Below are 21,387 nucleotides of genomic sequence, written 5' to 3'. Positions count from 1 at the left end.
GCCTTTCCTATGATCTTCCAATTTTCCCAGTCTTCTGTTTCCGTCCATCTCTATCTAGCCAGTTTTTCTATTTCATCTAAACATCTTGTTTTTGGGTGTCTTTGTCTTCTCTTTCTGATTGGTATCCATTCTGTTACTTTTCTGATCCATCTATTGTCTGTTCCTTGAGCCAGATGTCCTGCCCATCTCCATTTGGATGCTTTTATAATTTCTATTGCATCCAAGACTTTTGTTTGTGATCTGATTCATTCCTTCCTCTTTTTATACATTAGTCATATTCCTAAGATGATTCTCTCCATTCTTCTTTCCATCACCAGTATTTATTTTTCCATTTGTTTAGTTAGTGCTCAGGTTTCTGAGCCATAGGCGAGTACTGGTAATATACATTGGTTGAATACTTTGCTTTTCAGGCTACTATATCACTTCTGGCATTGGTATGCATAAACTGCAATTCCCCCTCCCCTCCTTCGTCCCACAACCTCCCATTACACATTGCAAATGATTATTACTTACACATTGTAAATGATGCTACATGTAGCATCATGTAGATCACATGATGCTACATTTAGCATTATGTGATCACACTCCCAATTACTAATCTCTGGGTTGCATGAACCCCTGCATCCCTCCTAAACATTCTAGTTTTCTTGACTCTCTCTTCTGAACTTTCACTGAACAACACTTTCTCAAGACTCCTGACACAATTCAAATGCAAGCCATTCACCAGCACAATCTGTGCACTGACTCATTTGCAGTCATCATCCTCATCTTACCTCACGTCTATCATACTATGGCAACAGACTCGCAACTTTTACTTTCTCTTTCATATGCACCAGCAACACTTTTATATCTTCTTGAATACTACACTTGTCACCTGCCAAATTATTTGTACCAACCAAAAATAAACATCTCTTTCACCTTCATTCTCACCATCCTTACAGCATCACTAACATCCTTTATCTTGGCTCCAGGAAAACATGATTTTGTCACACTCACCTCAAGCACTTCTCTTATCAAAGCATCACCATATAAAATCCAATCATTATTCTCACACTTTCACTCTTTCATACTATGCTTTCTCTCCCCTTGTATCTCCCACTTTGTTTTGTTCTATGAAGAACTCCACATAAGCATGCTATCTTTTCCATTACTATTTGGTCATTCCGTTCATTTTCCATTACTTCATTTGTATTCATACTGCTTGTAAACACCAACCTCGACAATCACATTATCATACATTTCATCTTTCAACTCACTGCTATCATTCTTTCTCTCTTCACACTGCTGGCATTCATTCACATAATACTTACAACAAACACATTCTACAGTTTCATTCTCCTTCCATAAATTCTCATTCTATGAAGTGCATGCATTTTGCATATGCAACAAACAAAATCGCACACACATTAAAATTGTCCACCACTATTTTGCACACGCACCTTGCCCATGACTCATAATACAGCATGCAATAAGACAAAAATAAAACCTTTAGAAATTACAAAATGAAGCACAGTACCCTTACAGTTAATCAAACAAACACTAATAAATGTAACATAAAAAAGAATGAATTAACACGTTCACTGCCATGCTTCTCAGGCATAGTTTGTTCCCGCACGCCAAGCACTTTCGCGTCTTCAAGGTCACTACGAGTAATCTCGTAGCCTGCTTATCAGACAGAATTTTGTTTCCTATGCCAACTATGAGTAATCTCGTAGCCATCTTATCACACAGAATTTTGTTTCATAGGCCAACTACGAGTAATCGTGTATCACTTCCACCTATATATTACATGTGCTGACGACAGTGTTTATTGCGTCTAGTCTAGTTTTAGTTTCTAGTCTCTAAGAACCTTCAATTTCGCCATGGCCAGTAAAAGAAAACTTACTGATATAGAAGTAGAAGCCTATGCTAATATGAGCGATGCTGAATTTCATGAAATATTTGGTTCCGATTCCGAAGATGATCCTACAGACGACTCTAGCGGTGACTCAGATGAAGTTAGCATCCAGCCAAATACATCGACATCTACTTATTGGGAAAATTCAGAACAAGAGCACCTACAATTTGACTTTGTTGAAACTGCAGGTTTTGAAATTGACACTGGAAATTTCAGTATCAAAAGGTAAGTTAAACTTTTCTTTTCTGAAGATTTTCTCACAATTTTAGTAGAACAAACCAATTTATATGCTTTACAAAATATTGAGCAAAGCCGAGTGCAGATCAAAAAACGTCAAAGAATTTCAAATTGGAAAGCAACAGACATACCTAAAATGAAATTATTTCTTGGACTTTTACTTCATATGGGACCTTGTAATTTACTGTCTATTGAGCATTATTGGAGTACAAATCAACCTTTACAATTTGCCATTTTGGTGCTCTAAAATGAGCCAAAATCGATTTCAAATTTTATTGCACCATTTGCATTTCGCAGATAATTCCCAAGCAGCTAATGATAAATTGCACAAATTAAGACCAGTCCTAGATCATTTTAATAGTGTAATGCAAAATAGCTACACACCAGACAGAAACTTATGTATCGATGAGTCAATGGTGTTGTGGAGCAGCAGACTGGCGTTTCGGCAATACATAAAAAACAAAAAACATAAATATGCCGTAAAATTCTATGAACTATGCGAATCAAATGGATTGGTGATAAAAATAAAAATTTATACAAGAAAATCTGAATCCTCTTTAGCGAAAATGGATCACGCATATGATATTGTATTCCACTTGATGGAAGAATATTTAGACAGGGGTTATGTATTGCATATGGACAATTTTTATAATTCTGTAGCTCTGACGGAATCGCTTACCAACAGAAAAACGTGCATGTGTGGAACGCTGAGAAATAATAGGAAAAACAATCCACCAGATGTTATTCAGAAGAAACTAAAGAAAGGGGAATTTTTCTGGCAAAGAAGAGGTCCTGTTGTAATCAGCAAATGGAAGGAAAAGAGGGAAGTTCTTTCCATTTCAAATATGCACAAATTTGAAATGGTTGAAGTGCAAAATTGGAATGGTAAATTTCACAATTAAAACCAAATATCATTAGGGATTATAACATGGGTATGTCAGGCACCGATCTTTCTGATTAAATGCTTTCTTACTATTCCACCTTACGAAAGACAATTAGATGGCCAAAGAAATTGGCAATATGCATTTTTGAGGTATACACTCAAAATGCGCATAAATTTTATAACATGATTACTGGAAATGCAATGACTGTGTTAAAATTTAGAGATCAATTTATCTCAGTTTTTGTTGGAATAGATGAGCTTACAGAATCAGAGAATACGAGGAGGAATCGGGATTTTCATTATTTGGAAATTTTACCACCAACAGAAAAAAAGAATCGCCCGACAAAGCCATGCCGTGTGTGTACACAAAACACATTATTATTGTCCTGTTTGCCAGGAAAAACCACCATTGTGCATAGAAAATTGTTTTAAAATGTACCATTCTTAATTTGAATAAATTGTTTTTTTTTTTATTTTAGTGATTGGTTTTTATTTTTATTAATTTTATTAGTTTTAAATTGATTTACATATTACGTGTTATACTATGGATTAACTCGCGCTTGGCATAGGAGGTTGATAATCGACATACGAGTATATTCATAGTTGGCTTCTGAGGCACATATATAATATACTATATTTTAGTTGAAATTATTTCCCTTCTACCAAGCCCCCAGACGTGCTCTCTGCTTTATTCAGAATCCAAGGGTCCAAATTAAGGTAATTATACTAAGGGTTAACTCGTGTTTGGCATAGGAGGTCGGTAAATCGACACACGAGTATACTCGTAATTGGCTTGTGAAGCTCATATACGAACTACGAGTGTATTTGTAGTTGGCAGCGAATGTGTTAATTATCACTGAATACTTTAAAAAATAACTTATCTTTCAGCACCAAAAATCATCACATGTAGCACCTTCCACCCTCTTGTGGAAATAGCCACATCAGTTCACATCAACTGATCTATGTAACTTCACGCTAACTTTTTATATTTTTATTGTTATGATATATTTCCACTTGCTATTTGAAAAGCAGTTTGAAATGCAAAGTGGAAGCAATAAATCAGATGTTTGTAAATCTCTAAGTTCTGTTGAACTTAAAACTCATGTGATAAGATGGCAAGAGATAAAGTTGTTTGAACACTAAACCATGTGGTGTCGCTTTAGTTACCATAGAGTGACATTTGCAACTGAAATTACTCTGCCTCAGGCAGAGTGATATGTTACAAATCAGCAGTTAGAACTGAACATTGTAAACCAGGAAGACGGTTTAATTTTAAAATCAGGTGTAACTCAAGGTTATATACAACCTCCACTGTTATTTATATTCAGCATGACCAACATTAGGTAATCTGATATTAAACCTGAAATCACAAGAGGGAAGACATTAACTTGGCTCTTTATTGTACAAATGATGTCTGCAAAAATAGCATCAATGCCAAAACCATATTAAAAAAGTATAATATTATGCACGATAAATATTCAAATGTTTAAGACTCTAACCAATTTGCGGCAATAAAGTTGGTATGAAGATCAGCAATTAAAACTAGCAATGAAATGCAAGGTATCAATTGCATTTTTCTTTTTTAATGGTAATCCCACCCATAAAAGTTTCAAACCTATAGCACATTTAGTAGCATGGGTGGACTAAGGGATTCACACCAACTGATGAGATTTGCTAGTCAGGTAATTTTAGTAAAGAAGACAAATAAATTTCCCATCCCATCTTCCATCAAAACTTTTTTTTTTAAAAGCCTGGTTATTGCTTGTGATAAGGCAGTCATATCTGCATTATCTGTAAGCTGCATGTCTTTGTTTCTGCATATTTATGTTTTTCTTGTGGTCAATTAGATTATTTTGTGGGATGAAAAACTTGAGTTTCCACAAGGAAAAATCCTGTCACCTTTGTATGAGACTTAACTCCCCTTCAATACAAAAGTCCTGATAAAGGTTCATATCCTAGATGAGATTCAAACTGAGGTCTTTCCAACTGAAGGGCATTGTTGATACTTTTTTTTTTTTTAATGGAGAACCAATCCATAAAAAGGCTGGTCAACCTATAGTGCATTAGTACTGAGGATGGACAATGAAGAATCTGTTCGCATTTGACTTGAAATGCTGTGGACTGTATTCCTTGAAGGGCAGCAGCGGAGAGGATGAATGAAGAGGGGGAGAAATTTGTTCTGTGGGTTTGGATTTGAACTGTGAGAGTATGCTGATTGGTTGCTGCATGTGTTTTTAGATGGATTTGAGAGATGGTGGGAGAATTACTGATGCCAATTCTGATTTACAGCAGCCACAGAAGTATTTATAAAAGATGCAGGCTGTAGAAACTGAATGCCTGAGTGGAGTGTATTAGTGAGTGAGGGAACATCAATCAATCTGACTGACCTTTTCTATACAGAATCCAGTATTTTTAGGTAGCTCTTAAGTGTGAGAACAGTATTGACAGATGGACAGATTTGTGATTTGTATGGGGATCACTGTCCTCTAAATTCTCCAGCCAAAAGCAGCATCTCACTAAATATCCTGTCCATAACACATCTACTTCATGCCATACACTGAGAATGTAACACAGTTACTAGTACTATTTTTCTCCTGGTTCTTTGTCTGCATCCTCCCAGAATATGTTTGCCAATTCTGATTTACAGCAGCCACAGAAGTATTTATAAAAGATGCAGGCTGCAGAAACTGAATGCCTGAGTGGAGTGTATTAGTGAGTGAGGGAACATCAATCAATCTGACTGCCCTTTTCTATACAGAATCCAGTATTTTTTGGTAGTTCTCAAGTGTGAGAACAGTATTGACAGATTTGTGATTTGTATAACTCAAGAATATTATTATATCATAGAAACAAAGTTATTCAACTAATTTAATATTTTAATATTAAATGGTGTGATATATATATATTCTATTTCAAAGATATTCTATATAGAACAGCCATACCTACATCTTACATAACCCTATTTAAGTAAGTTATTTTTTATGAGGCAAACTAATTTCATATAACTTCTTTCCAGATTTAAACAACTGAGACAGGAGCTGTTTGGAGTTCAAGCAATGCCTTGAGCAAAAGAGAAAAAGCTAATTTTCTGGATGCAGATGAGGCAATATTTGCGATATGTTTATGCCAAAAGAAATTTGAGGTTCGAGTTATCCTAAGAAGGTAAATCTCTTCCTGAATAGAGATTCTGGGTATTGTCAAGTATAAGACAAGAAGAAAGGGTTCTTTTTTTTGTATGTGGGAAATAATGCAGAACTGTGTTTTGCTAGCATTGAAGTTAACAAGGTTATCCAAACCCCACTGATGAATGTTTGAAGATCAGAATTTAAGGTAGTAGAGGTTAGAGTTCTGCAGGTTGTGGTGACTTGCAAGGTTTGTCTCAAATGAAAAGGAGTGCAGTGTGATGTCATTAGCAGAACTGTGTACTGGATTAGTAGTCAATACAGAAGCAAGAGGATGGGCAGAAGAACAGAATCTTCCATTATTAGTTGTTTAATTAGAATATAAAAAGTCTTCCACCATCACTTGAAGTAAGCGTCTGGTCAGAAAGCTGGCTATCTGATTGCAGAATTCAGGGGGGGGGGGGGGAGAAGACTGAATGATAGAAATTTACTTAATAGTTTGCTTAATACCACCAAACCTTTCCATGGTGTTTTCCCAGGAGGTTAGTATATCCCCTGCTGACTGGCAGTGATGGAATCCATACTATCTGTCATGATATGATATTAGATGAGAATCTTTGAGGCAAGGTAGTGTAATCATTATCAAAAAAAGCTGGCAGTATGCAATACAGCATTTTCAAGAGATGTGAGAACATTTTTCTCACATTCCTTGAAATTAGTTTAATGGAATAAGACAGCACTAGGAACAAATCAAATGACGGTTTAATCTAGAGCTGGGGTTACAGATTATGCAAAAAATAGATAACAATAGAAAATAAATAAAACTAAAAATATTAATAAAAATCCTTAGCCTGCTAATGGTACTAATGTTAAATAGGTTGACAACCTTGTATGGGTGGGAATTGCATAATAAAAAATGTTACATAACGACAGTGCATCATTGCGAGTTAATAACCAATGCTATCAGCATAAATTAACAATGTAGCACCAAATTCATATAGTGATGTCATATGTTAATAGTGCAATTGATTACAGAGCAATTAATCTCAATAGAACATATTTTCAACTTATTTAATGTCATCTACAACCTAAAAACAATCACAATCATCCATGAGCATGGATTCACTGTGTAGAATTACGTAGACAAAAATGATAAGTGTTATTTTATCTTAGTTTTAAGAAAATAACACTTCACATTTCAGGCTTACCACAATACACTTTAGTAATGTACAGTACTGCTCCATCAATTGTTGACCTTAGCGTGACCTCTGTGAGGGACAGTAAAAAGCAGAAGTACAAAATTTAAAAATTAATAAAAATAATACTTAAACAGGTGAAGCTATATCCATTGCTAAATAGTTAAATTCTCTCCATGCCTGTTATTTTTAAGTTCTGTTCATTGTCCATCAACCATCAATTTCTAATTGATGGTCAATGGAGAAATTCTTACCAAGTTGTGATTCAGCATAAGGCTTGGGCCTTATCCAGTCAGTTCTGTTTCACATTTGAAGTGTGTGTGTGTGTGTGTGTGTGTGTGTGTGTGTGTGTGTGTGTGTGTGTGAGAGAGAGAGAGAGAGAGAGAGAGAGAGAGATTCAGAAAAGCCTAATTTCCCATATTTAAGTAATTTAATGTGCCATTTGTGTTCTTCTTTTCTTACTGGGATTGTGTGCCCTGTTTCCCCTATGTAGAATACATTACAGGTGCAATAGATTTTGTGTATCTCTGGATGTGCAAAAGATTTAAGAGGTTTTTTGGAGTAGCTGAGTAGGTATTTTATTTTTGTGGGTGGTTTGAATGTTGCTTTTATATTGTATTTTTGCAGAATTCTGTTTTTTTCAGATATTCTCCTAATGTATGAAATAGCTAACTTTTTGTAATCTTTTTTTTTTTAATCTTTTTATCTCTAAGGTGTATACTGACTGTTTTCTTATTGCAACCATTCTTTATAAAGGTTTTGCCTGTTATTTGAAACTCAGCATTCAGAGCCTGCTCATCTGTTAGAGTGCTATTTTTGAGGATATTAATGACTCCTAGTTTTTATGTTGCATAGTGGTACACATCTTTGTGCATGTAGTGGTCTGTGTGTGTGTGTGTGTTTAGATTAATGGTAGATGGTGAAGAAGAGACAGTCTGAGAGAACACATGTGATAAGTGTGCCAAGAGAAAGAGTTATTATTCTCAACATATGAGAACTGGATGCATCTATGTTGCTTGTTCAGGTAGTTTAGAAAATTATTTAAAGGTTTGGGAGCTATGAGATCGAATTGCAAATATATATCAATATATCTGAGCTAAACTTTGGATTTTAGAATTCTTGAATGTAGAGGTCGTTGCTAAAAATTTTTCATATGAAACTGCTATAAGGGAAGAAAGTGGTTAGCCTATGGCCATACCTTCCTTTTGCCATGTAAAATAAGTGGAACAAAGTACATGGCAAAGAGGACCATGACATAATGCAGAAATTTGTTCTACAGGAAAATAACTATATCGGTGATTGGGAAAAGGACAGTCACATTGAAGCTGACATAAATCTTCAGTGCTATGTGTAACATTCTTAATTTTGTTTATGAAGTGTTTATATATATATATAGGAAAGGGAAATGACCTATTAACAGCTTGAGTGCTGATACTAGTTTCTTGTCATTTCTCATCCTATTTAAAAAAACACGCAACATCCCATAAACAAATTAAGAACAATGCACTTCATAATGAAAATTTATTAGTCAGCTTTGACATAACTGCCCTTTTGATGAATGTCCAAATCACTGAAAGTTCTTATCCTACAGAACAAATTTCTGCATTATACCATGGTCCTCTTTGCCTATGTGTTTGGTATTGGTTATTTCATGTGGCAAGATAATTTTTACCTACAAAAATGAAGGTAAGGCTACAGGCTCACCACATTCCAATCCCCCCCCCCAGCTAACTTTCATATAGAAGATTTTGAGCAGCAATAGGTTCTAAATTCAGAGACTCATTCTAAAATCCAAAGATTGTTTCAGATATGTTGATATATATTTGCCATTTGATCTGAAGGTCACAGAACTTTAAATACCTTCCTAAGCTGCCTGAACAAACAACACAGATGCATGTAATTCACTACTGACATAGATCGAAACACATTAAATTCTTCCTTCCCTGGACACACTTATCACGTCTTCTCTTAGGCTGACTCTTCTTCACCATCTACTATAACCCCCCCCCCCCACACACACACACACAGAGCCAATGGGGTTGAATCCCACCTATATAGGGCATGGCTGTTTGTAAACGTCTTTAGGTGGGAGATGAATTACACTGCTCAATAAAGATCACTGCCCTACTTAACAGAGACCTGAAGTGACTTGAAAGAGTTTCATGTTGTCTCTAGAGGAGGATTTCCAGATTATGTAAAAGATACAAAAAACAAATTAAATTTTTTTAAAAAAATCTCAGTCCATCTGAACCTATACTATAGGTTCAACCTTCCATAGGTGAGAGTCATATATATATATTAAAAAAAAAAAAAAAAGCAATGTGTTTACATTTTACTGAAAAATGCACCTTAAAAAGAGAGAGACAATTTTAAAAATATTAAGAAATATATGAAAAATCAAAATTAGACTTCCAGGGCTAATAATATTTAAGCTATTAAAAAGAAAAGAATGCTAAACAAAGTAGAAAATCTTACCTCATTCCACATAATGTTTGCAACATAGAGCAGCTGTAAACCAGCAGTCACCATCAGGGTACTACTAATGTAATGATGATCCAAGTAACTCTTATATATTAGGCACATATTCAATGTTACCTTATGAAAAATCAATTAGATTCATGTTAAAAATATGTTTTGTGTATGTATAAATATATATTAAATTATGATATTTATATTTCTCAACTCTTTCTTACATGACAGGAAACTTGATAAATCTAATTTTGGTAATGATAAAGCAGTTGATCACTTCCCCATCATTATTATTCATGTAAATACATGAATTATCACTCCAATTTGTCCACCTTGTAAGGGGAAAACCTGTAATAAATACATGCATTGTGGACATAAACAATATACAAAAGAAGGCTATATGTTTACTTAGAAACTAGGATTCAGGTAAAAATAGAACTGAAAAAGAGATGGAAACAGTGAAATCAATCTTCCTAAGTAAAAGGACATCTACTAATATTTGAGGGGAAGAGCTAATTTTTTTCTTATTTTTAATTAAAAACAAATAGTTTAATAAATAAAAAAAATAATAACATCAACCTTTTGTAGGGTTTCAAGTTCTCCCTCAACCTTCCAGATTAGTGTTTCTTTGGCTCTTCTTTCCAATTTATCTCTCTCTCACTCATTCTGGCTTCTTCCCAGTCATTCTTCCTTTCACTCTGTCTCTCTCATTGGTCTGCCCTCTTTTTTTTCATTCTTGCTGGTAGCTAATGAGTTGTCTTCCATTCCTGCCTCATGAACTCTCACTTTCATTTATGTTTTGATCTATTAATATAATGTCCAATGTTCTCTATCCATTATTTTCTTTGTGCTATCCCAAGTTCTTTTACTGAAATGGAAGCAACTGCCATAAAGATGAAAGCATATATGTATGCAAGAGGTTTGTTTAATTTATAGATTAAATTTGTCTAATCTATAAACTGCTGTGGATTTCACTATGTACACAGTCTTGCCATAAATAGTGTCACAGCTTCTGCATACTGTCATGCTGCCCACAGAATTGCATTAGCTCAGTTCTGTTAGTAACACTGTGTGGAGCCAATATATGCGTGTTTATCAGTAGAGAAACAGAAAGAGTTGTCTGGCTGTATGAGTTAACATGCAGTGGTGAGAATATGAGACCTGTGTATGTAGCTGTAATAGCACTTCGCAAGGTTGGAATGCTGTAATGCAGCCATCTGTTATTTTCAACATTCTAAAAACACTCGAGATCAGTAGAATGTTTGTGTATCGAACTATTAACCATTATACGATACAGAAGACATAGCTGAGAGCCAAAGAACAGGTCAACTACACTGCATTAGGATGCAACATCTTGTGAAGACATGACTACACCATAATCCTGTGAGAACACAGAAAGTGATGTCAAGAGAGATGAATGTTTCACAGAGAATGTCATGTGTACTAACTGATCACCTGGGATTAAGAGTCAATCATCTTTCTACTGGACACTGCCTAACACCATAACTTACGCAGTAGAAGGCGATAAATCCAAGGCACTTCTCCATCAGTACGTAAACAACAGACAGAGATATTCTCTTCACACATGAAAATATTTTCACCACTATAGAGTCATTTAACAGCCAAAACAATCAAGATATATGGTAACACAGCACATGCCATAGCACCCAGGATTTAGAGAGGTCATTGCTCAGCATCAGTGATGGTTTGCTTGGGGAGGGGTATATCAGGGGAGTATCCATTGCATTTCTGTGAAAAATGTGTCAAAATCTCCACCAAAATATATCAAGACACCATGCTGGAACCTGTGGTATGGTCCCCTGAACACCTTGCTTCATGGTAGGCAGTGAACCTTCTAACAGGATTCATCCCCTGCAGGGTGAGGACCACACAACAATGGTCAGAGGAGAATGTTCCTGAGCACATATCACCATCTGACCGGCCATCTGGAAGTCTCAATTTGAATCCATTTGAGACTTCAAATTGTGGTCAGAGTTTGAGAGAATAGCCTACAAGAAATGGCACCCCAGCATTTCCAGCCTGAAGATGGATTTGGAAAACAAGCAGTGGTAGCGTTTTCGTTGGATGTTGTGAGTACCACCATCAATATGTGGCCTCACAGACTTCAGGTGTGCATGAAGGCAAAAGGGGGGACATTTTGAACATTGATTGCTGCTATATGCATGTTATACATGTGGTTTGTATGTGCTGAAAGCAGTAAATGATTTACTGATTAAATGTTTATGGACTGTTCAAGTTGTAACAGTATTAATGGCTAGACTACATAGATTATTTTAGTATCCTCTAAATCAAAATCCTGCACTGGTTTATTTTGGATCGTTTTCATGGTTAGGTTTCGTTTCAAAATATTGTTTAAATAGATTATTATAAAGGCAGGTCTATGGCATCTGAAGACTCGTCATGGTCTATGCTTCCTTCACTATTTCTAAGCAAAACACTGTCCTCAAGCCCCTGCTTGAGGACAGTGCTATCTTTTACACAATTTCCAGGAGATGACACCTTATTTCTCTTCTTCCTTGTCAGGTACTGAATAATTTCTTGCATATCCACTATGTAAAACCTCTCTCAATCATATTCATCATCATTGAAGATGTCATCAGTACTAAATTTTTTGAAGCAAGATTACATAATTTTTCTCCATGTGGTAGAGGTTATTGGCTGGCCCTATTAAAGCATTTATGTCCCAAATAAATGAAGTAAATTCTTGTTATATTCTCATTTTGTTTTGGTTCTTCCAGACTTGCCCCAATAAAACAGCTGCTTCATGTTGGAGGTCTAATGGAATATTTGCAACACTAGGAAAGGATTAAAAACTAATTTTAATGCTTACAATATTTCATCTCAGTTTCATGTGTTTGAAAGGGAACCTCCCTTTCAAACACATACACAACACCTTCCTTTCCAATGGCTACAGCAATTACAGAATTAAAAAAAAAATAATCAGTTCCACCCCCATTTCCTGGCCATCTCTTCAGAAGGATTTCAGAAATGCCATCACTATACCCTACATCCATGACACATCAGAAAAAATAGCCAAGTCCTTACAAAAGTACAACCTCTATACATCTTTTAAGCCCTGCTGTAAACTTGCTACCCTGAGAGAGTAGGGAGCTGATCTTTGGTAGAATGGATAAGGGTACCAAGTTTACGGTGGTATATAAAGTACCTGTTCCTGCAAGCTGGCTTACTTCAAACAGACAGGTAGATCAGCAACCATCCATTTAGAAGAACACAAATCATACATCTGCAATCACGACTATAGCCAATCTGGCCTTGCAGACCATGTTTTGGATACAACCCACTGGATCTCCTGGAGAAAAGCTACTATAAGCCACCATAGTAAATGAAAAAAAGAAAGACTGTTTTTAGAATCTGTGGCTGCACTCAGAAATCAACTAAATTTAAATAAATTTGGTTGATTTCTGAGTCTATGGTTGCATAAAACTTCCCAAAATTTGGGAAACATTAATTATCAGAGATCCCACGTTACATCCTAGGCCACCTAGAAATGCTCATAGAGGGCACACCACCTAGATAGGCCTTAGAGTCACCCAAGTGTTTCACTTAGTACTGTGTTGTATTTGAGTGTGTGTTACAAGAGTTATTTGTAATCCCTGAAGATGTCTTAGTGACTGAGACGAAATATTGGAAGCATTAAAATTAGTTTTTTAATCCTTTCCTAGTGCTGTAAATATTCCATTAAACCTCCAATATGATGTCCTCCCAGCACTTAAGATTCTAAACAGCTGCTCTGATTAACAAGAATCTACTGTACTGGCAACTCTTTCCAGGATCACTACAATTTTCTTTTTCAATGAACAAATATGTTTCCATTCTTTGATAGAATAAAAAATGAATATTCTATATATTTCAACTTCATTCTCTGTATTTTGTCTTAGACTGCTTTTGGTGTTGATTGATCTGATGACAGAAGATGTGAACTGGACACGAGTCCTTTCGACTCTGACAGCAGAAGTATCATATCATATCTGAAATTGCTTTCAAAGATGCTTGGGTAAGAGCATCTTTGAAAGCAATTAAGTTTCATGTGGTAGGGTATCTACAAAAGATACCCCAAGATTTGTTTTGGACTTCCTTAGCTGTTCTACATTCTGAATTCCAACATAGTTTGCAAAAAGACAGAAAGTGACATGATGTTTTGGATATTTCATTTGTTTTGACTAGTGTGTACGCTCTGTATTATGATTCACTGTTAGAGGGAAAGTTAAATGGTGTGCAAAGACAAATTCTGCAATTGATAAGAAGGCATTCCACTGTGATATTCTGTAATGGGTTACACAGATACCCATAAAGAGAGGGAGAATATCACAGGAAAGCAAATGCTCCAGATGTTGTTTTCCATTTCACACTTAAACATTTGAGAGAGAGACTGTGAACAAACTGTTAAGTCAATAGTAGTGAATGATCATTAGGCATGGGGCATGTTTAAGGAGAGAAAGAGTACTGTTGTCAAGTATGTGCTCAACAACCTTTCCTCTAACCAAGTGCAAAATAAACTTCCATCTTTCTCTAAATCCAGAGTATCAATAATAAGGTGGTACACCTGTTGGCAACTTGTATAGGTAAATATGACCTTTTCTAGAAGAACTTGTTCTGGTAAAATACTTATAAGCTCTGTATTACTAAATCTTGGTATTTCTAGCCTGGCTCCCACTGATGAGACCTCAATAAAGGTCGAAACCGGTCTGGGTAGTGGACCCCTTGCCTTTAATACAAAACATCATACATCCCCTTCTTGGAGATGTGTCTTGGCATTAAGGGTAAATATTAAGATTAGTGATCAGAGCTTATGCCACCTTTACCACGAGTTGCCTTGGTCTTGCACTACCTGTAGGATCAGCTAGACTTGCATCACTTGCAGGTGCAAACTTGACTTGTTTGTCTGTTTGCTAACTTGGGAAATGGAGTAAAACCAGGTTTAAAATTGCTTGGTATTTTTAACATATGACCTTTTCTATTGCTTCTGCCTTAGTATCTCCATGTTTGAGTCTGGCTCCCATTGAAGAGACCTCAATAAAGGGTTGAAACCGGTCTGGATAGTGGCCCTTCCCTTAATGCATAGCAGTATACATGTCCGCAAGGAGATGTGCTTTGCATTATGGGAGATACTGAGACAAGGAGTGATGAGAGGTTGGTCCACCTTGCTCTAAGTTGCCTGGTGTTGCACCACCTTACCTCAGTCCTGAAGATATTTTCAGGTGCAAACTTTGTTTGCTTACACTTGGATAAAAGATTAAACTAAATTTATTATTTCCTCTAATGTCAGTTTCTGCATTACCCCAAAAGAGTATTGTGACCATTTAAATCCCCCCCCCCATTACAAGTACAGAGGATGGCAACTGCAACACGAGATTATAAAGGTCATAGAATATATCTGCCATATTCAATTTTTTCTTTGATCCACTCAGGGTGAGAAGCAGAGTAAATCATAGCATTTGTATATAGAGATATACCACAATGATCTCCACCAGGTTTCAAATAAATGTCTCGAAGGCCAATACACACTGGCATATGTTCTACATGATGGCCTTTGATACCATTAATGTTTGCATGGATTTCTGAAACACTTCCATTGTTGGAAAATATTAATTATTTATGTTTTGTGAACCCACTTGGCTTTTGGTATTCTGAAGTTTTCTCTGCATTTTTCCTTCTTGGGGAATTGTGTAAAAGCATGTCCATATCCTACACCTCAGTAAAAATATCAAGCCATCAATGAATTCAATTCCATCCAAGATGCTGGATATACCAACAGTTTGGGATTCCAATGTGGATATAGAGACATTTTAATAGTTTTGGATTACTTTGTGGACATAAAGGTACCATTTTATCTATTTGTAAGTGTAGAGCCATTTTCTTGTATTTCTGAGGTGCTGTCCCATTCCCCCCCATTGCAAGAGTGGGGGTTATACCTAATCTAGTCACTGATACTGTTACAACTTGAACAGCAGATAAACCTTTAATCTATCAGTAAATCATTTACAGCTTTCACACAAACAAACCACATGTATAATGTTCATTCAGTAACATTCAATGTTCAAAATGTTCTCCTTCTGCCTTCCTGAAGTCTCTGAGGTCACATATCGATGGTGGCATCCAACAGAAATGCTACCACTAATTGCACAAATTCCACCTTCAGGCTGCCGTTGCTGAGGTGGCATTTCTTGCGGGCTATTCTCTCACGCTCCGACCACAATCTCAAGTCCAACAGTTCATTGAACAGGTGGCCAATCAGATGGTGATGTATGGTGGGGTACATTTGGCTCTAACCACTGTTGTGTGCAGAGGCTTAATCCTGTTGACGGTCCACTGCCTACTGTAAAACAAGGTGTTGCTTGGGGACGTTCATCTCTTGCAATATCACTTTCTGCGTTATCACAGGATTACAGCAGTGGCATGCCTTCACAGTCCTCATAAACTGTTGTGTCCTAATACAGGGTAGTTGACCTGTTCTTTAATGATACAGAAGACATATCTGACTGTCAAAGAACAGGTTGACCATGCTGTGTTTGGATGCAACAGCTTCTGAGGGCCATGAGAGCATGCCTCCACCGTAATCCTGTGTGAAGTTCTATTACAGACAGATACACAGTTCTCATAATCTCCCCGCTGCGTGTAAACCCATACAGCTAGATGACTTTATACTGATAAACATGCAAATGTTGGCTTGCACATTGCCACTAACAGAATCAAGCTTGTGCAATTCTGTTGGCAGCATGGAGGTGTATAGCAGTTGTAACAATACTTATGGCAAGACTGTGTACCGAGTGTATTCTCAGGAGTGTGACCATATTCATTTCTTCTTTGATCCACTCAGGATGAGAAGTAGAGTAAATCACAGCATTTGTAGATGATGTAATTGAGATAAGTGTCAATGTTTAGGCATTATAATGTTGCCTTAGATACTTTTTTTTTACTGTTATCTTCTCACAGTGTAGGAGAGATTACTACTAGTTGTTGTTATGGTATTCTTCCTCTTTGCTTCCTAATATGGAATATTCAACTCAGTTTTGATCTTCTGTATCTTTTTCCTCATCCTATAGTGTAGGCTGGATGTTCTCCTTTGCAGTTAACACATTTGAATGTTTTGCACTTAAAATGTTGTTATGGTATACTTCCTCTTTGCTTCTTAATATGGAATATTCAACTCAGTTTTGATGTTCTGTATCTTTTTCCTCATCCTATGATGTAAGCTGGATGTTCTCCTTTGCAGTTAACACATTTGAATGTTTTGCACTTAAAATCTTTGTCTGGATAAGATTCACTGCTACATCTGACACAGACAGTCTGAGTCCGACCATATTACTGGCACATGAAGCAACACAAAGGATTTGTGATACAGAACCTGAATGAGCAGTTAAGATAGCTTGCTTTCATTGATGTTGGAAGTTTCTTGGTGTTAAATGTAACTATGATATTCCTGATTTGTACTAGGAATGAAAATACAGGGAATGAGAATTCATTCTTCTTTTGACCATCAACTTCCTGATTATTAAGCAAATCTCATAGTCTGGAGCATCAATGTTCCACTATAATATTACTTCTCTCAACTATTACTCTTCTCTTAACCATGCTACTGGCCAAGATGTCAATAAACGTCAAGGTTATCATGGATGTGAAGTGCATATTAAAATTGCAATACCATTGATATTACAATGAAATATATGATGGATACTGTTAGATCTTGAATGATGGCTCTATCAAGAATAGAACCGCTCCATTCAAGATTTAACAAGAGAACAATATCAAGCAAAAGCACACTTGTACTCTGGGCAAAACACACATAATATGTGAAGATGCAGATATTAACTTTGCTTAAAAAGGAATTAAAATATAAAAGAAGAGGTTGAATCTTAAATTAAAATGAAATCGAAGGAGGAAATAAATATTAAATTGTACTATATTTAAGGTTATTGTCTAAAATAGATGGAATCTTAATTTGTCAAAAACATCAATGTTAAAATATGCCATGTATAAAGTCATGTATCATCATGTGAACAAAAGTTCGAAGGTTGCAGTTTGACCACCAAAGATGACGTAAAGAGCGATGAGTAGGCATTCGTGGAAGGCGCAAGAAATTCGTGTTCCCCGAAAAAAGGGATGTGCGTACAGCAAGGTACATTTGCTGTCACACTCAGTGACAGCAAATGGGAGAGCATCGTAGCCAAGTTTGGAGTGCAGAAAGAGGGTGCTATAATGGGGTTTAAAACGGATTCACATCGTTGAGAGTGGGTTTTCTTTTTGCTTTTTTTCTCCTGGTTCCTGCGGTGTTCTCCAGTCGCGTGTGCCCTCCTCGTGGGTCTCCTGCTCAAAGTTCCCAAGCAGATCAGCATGCCTGATACCTGAAAAGACGTGTGAAGAGGGCAAAGTGCTAGCGTGTTTCCCATTGCTGAGTGATGCGAATCGAAGAAAATATAGCACGAGATGACGGCAGTGTTCAAGTTTTAGACCGGTGTGGATCTAACTGATGAGAAAGCAGCAAACGATTTCTTTGAAGGTAAATCGTGTTAGAAGCAGCGACGCGAAAGTTCGTAAGCCCAGAAGAAACAAGTGGCTAATTCAGGACAAGAACATGACTCCCACGTGGCGGCAATCCATCGTACAGAGAGACAATCTATAACAAAGAACAGACGGAAGGTTTGAGAAATCATCTAACAATGTACAAATCTTCCCTTTTATGTGTTATCTATTTGTGACAAAGGCGTAAAATGGACAGCGTTTAGAAAAGGAGAGAGAGAGATTTTTGAGACCGTTTCCTGCGTTATGTTAATCGAAATGGACTGGTAGTCTACATTCATAAGTTGTCTAGACCAAGTTTAATGTGTATGGGTCGTTAGTAGCATAATCTAGTTTAATACCGACATCCATGTTTGTGATATAGATGAACATAAGATTCTCATGAGTGAGTGTGTTTGAATAGCCTGTCTGTTTGATTACTATTACCCTGCTTTACTTGTATTTTAGTATTAATCTTGATTTGCTTGATTATATGTGTTATTTAAATTGTAATGTTCTTAGATAAATAATAATGTTTTCCCGTGTATACCTGAGTTTGTCTGAGTAAGAGATTGAATTTTACCACTCACGAAAATATGTTTAGAGCAAAAAGGGGGATTTTAGATTGTCAAGGCCATGACTGTATACTAAGAACTCAATCTACCTAACTACTTAATCTATGTAAGGTATTACTTGAATTCTGGAAAAGTTTCTTCGGATAAGAATTTCTATCCTAGAGTTCTGACTGGCGAAGCATTAACAAATAAATTTCGTCAGAGCAAAATTTATTTGTTATTAGAAATGGCCCCAGAAAGTAAGTTTAGAAGCCAGATCTCAGTAGGCACAAGGAGACCAATAGAGGTAAAATATTTAAGAAAAACCATGACATAACAATACGAAGCGTATGAGGATGTGTATTTGATCCATAATGGCCAGTAAGGTGGTTAAGTTTAATGTTTTGTGAAGGGGGGGGGTGTCACCATAATAGCTATACAACCATTAATGGAATTAAAAAATATTGGTTGTTTTTAGGTGACTTATAAGTTTTTTTTTTTCAATTGATGTGTCAACTGGGCTGGGCTGGGCTGGGTCTTTGAAGGCCTGTCTCTGTTAAACTTGAGGATGACAGATTCAGACTGGAGATAGGGAATCAGTGCCAGTGCTTTGCACCCACCAAAGAGCTACACACGGTTGTTGAATATCTAGCAAAAAGAAATTATGGAATTTGAAGTGGAACACCAGAAATACCCTAGACACCAGACCAGCATCACAGTAACACTTGGATCTTGAAACTGTTTTAACAATTTGTGAATGTAGTAGGGAGGGTCGAGCTAAATTTTCCTGCACCTACTTGGTTCCAATGGACTGTTGTTCCTTAAATAACTTTGTTTCATTTTTCACTTTGCGCAATACTTTTGTTGGTTCATACAATGCTGTCGGTATGCATTATTTTAAGTTGTTTCTTAAATCATCACTTAAACAATACTGTGTAGCAACTCGAAGGCTTTCTATAGATCAATTTCATCACATGCCAATGTTTTGGTGTTTCCTTCTATTCAAACTGCTAACCATATAATGTTTTGAATTGAGCTGCTAAGTTTCTTCATCATCATATTACTGACATATATCCTCAGGGGTTGTGCAGGAATAGAACATACGATGCTCTTCCTTTGGGCGGTCTAGAGCTCTGGACAGCACAAGTCACTTCCACTGAGCTACACATGCAATTATTCTAAATTTCTTTAAGGAACAAAGTATTAGTCTTCCAGCTCATTCCAAGAAGTAAAACTTCCAATGACCTTGACCTTCAAACTTACTGGAGATAGTTGCTTGTGATCTTTGTCTGCTGTCAGTGGCACCCATGGGAGGAGAAAGAGGAGAATTCTGACCTTTGCTATAGTTGTTAATCCTATGTTGATAAGGAGGCTGGTAGTCAGGGGTGGTTTGACTGAAGATTGAAAAACATTATCAAACTGAAACTGAAGAATATTTTTATGTGAATCCCATCCACTAAAGGCTATAACTCTATAATATATTAGTATCATGAATAGGCTAAGGAGTAGATTATGCAGAAATCCTATTCTCGAGTCCAAACATGAACCATTTTCAAGTCAGTTCAAGACACTTACTTACTTACCTACTTAAAGAGATTCACAGACATCCATGTCTACATTAATATTTGAATATACTACCTGGAGCAGGTAGACTATACACTTTGCCAACTAGGATGGCTGGCCAGCTAGAAAGAAAACAAATCCCTGAAACAAAAAATTTCAACAAAATCCACTGAAGAGAATAGATGTAGAATGCAACATGTGATAAGCCTTAAAGACACAATGTATGTATTTAAGTGTCATTATGGCAAACACTCCTATAAGGAATTCACTCCACAGTATCAATATCTTGCCAAATGAAATTCACTACAGCAACCCATTGACTAAAACTATTCCATTTTGATCCCTACAAGTCGACTATACTGAGAGTCAAACATATAGGCTTTCTTCTACTAACATCAGTTTCTCTTGGGGGGGGAATATATATATATATATATATATATATACACACAATAAGCATACATAATTACAAATTATAATAAGCATACATACCCAGCCTATCAATCCAATCCTGTGACATAACATCTTTAAATCAATATTTCCAAGTCTTGGATTATATTCATAGCCATATGTGACTTTATGAAAAATGGTACCTAAAAAAAAAAAAAACCAACAAGAAAATATAAAACGCTTAATACTTCGGTAACAAATATTCATGAACTGAAACATTTTCAGGAATATATGAAATTAGATAACCTGAAAAATAACAGGCAATGAGAGAATGCAGACAATCACAAAAGATGCATTTAATGATCACTTTCTTGTTTAGTGACATCAATCATTATTACCATAAATAAACCTAGACCATATATGCGATGTAGACAATTTTGTTTTTACTAATTTTGCTATTAAAGTGGTCCAGTGGACACAAACTTGAATAATGATCCTAAATTTGGATACCCTCCTTCAGTACATGCGATATGAGATATGC

The 21,387-nt window shown here is 36.2% G+C and overlaps 1 protein-coding gene across 2 annotated transcripts in view; it reads right to left on the bottom strand.

Moving 5' to 3' along the window:
• The window catches only part of LOC150102707 (delta(14)-sterol reductase TM7SF2-like), a 201,271-nt gene that overhangs the window by 97,366 nt on the left and 82,518 nt on the right, over nt 1-21,387 (bottom strand). For both annotated transcript variants that reach the window (XM_090399305.1, XM_090399306.1), the window contains 2 exons: nt 20,949-21,049; nt 9,811-9,930 (listed from right to left, as the gene is read on the bottom strand). In XM_090399305.1, the coding sequence (XP_090255431.1) occupies nt 9,811-9,930; nt 20,949-21,049 (221 nt within the window). The remainder of the gene's footprint in view (nt 1-9,810; nt 9,931-20,948; nt 21,050-21,387) is intronic.

The sequence above is a fragment of the Typopeltis vanoorti genome, chromosome 10 (assembly GCF_054136105.1).
Source record: "Typopeltis vanoorti isolate ZY-2024b chromosome 10, IOZ_Tvanoo_1.0, whole genome shotgun sequence".
Lineage (NCBI taxonomy): Eukaryota > Metazoa > Arthropoda > Arachnida > Uropygi > Thelyphonidae > Typopeltis > Typopeltis vanoorti.
The sequence above is the reverse complement of the archived record's forward strand: the minus strand, read 5'-3'. Positions and strand labels throughout refer to the sequence as shown.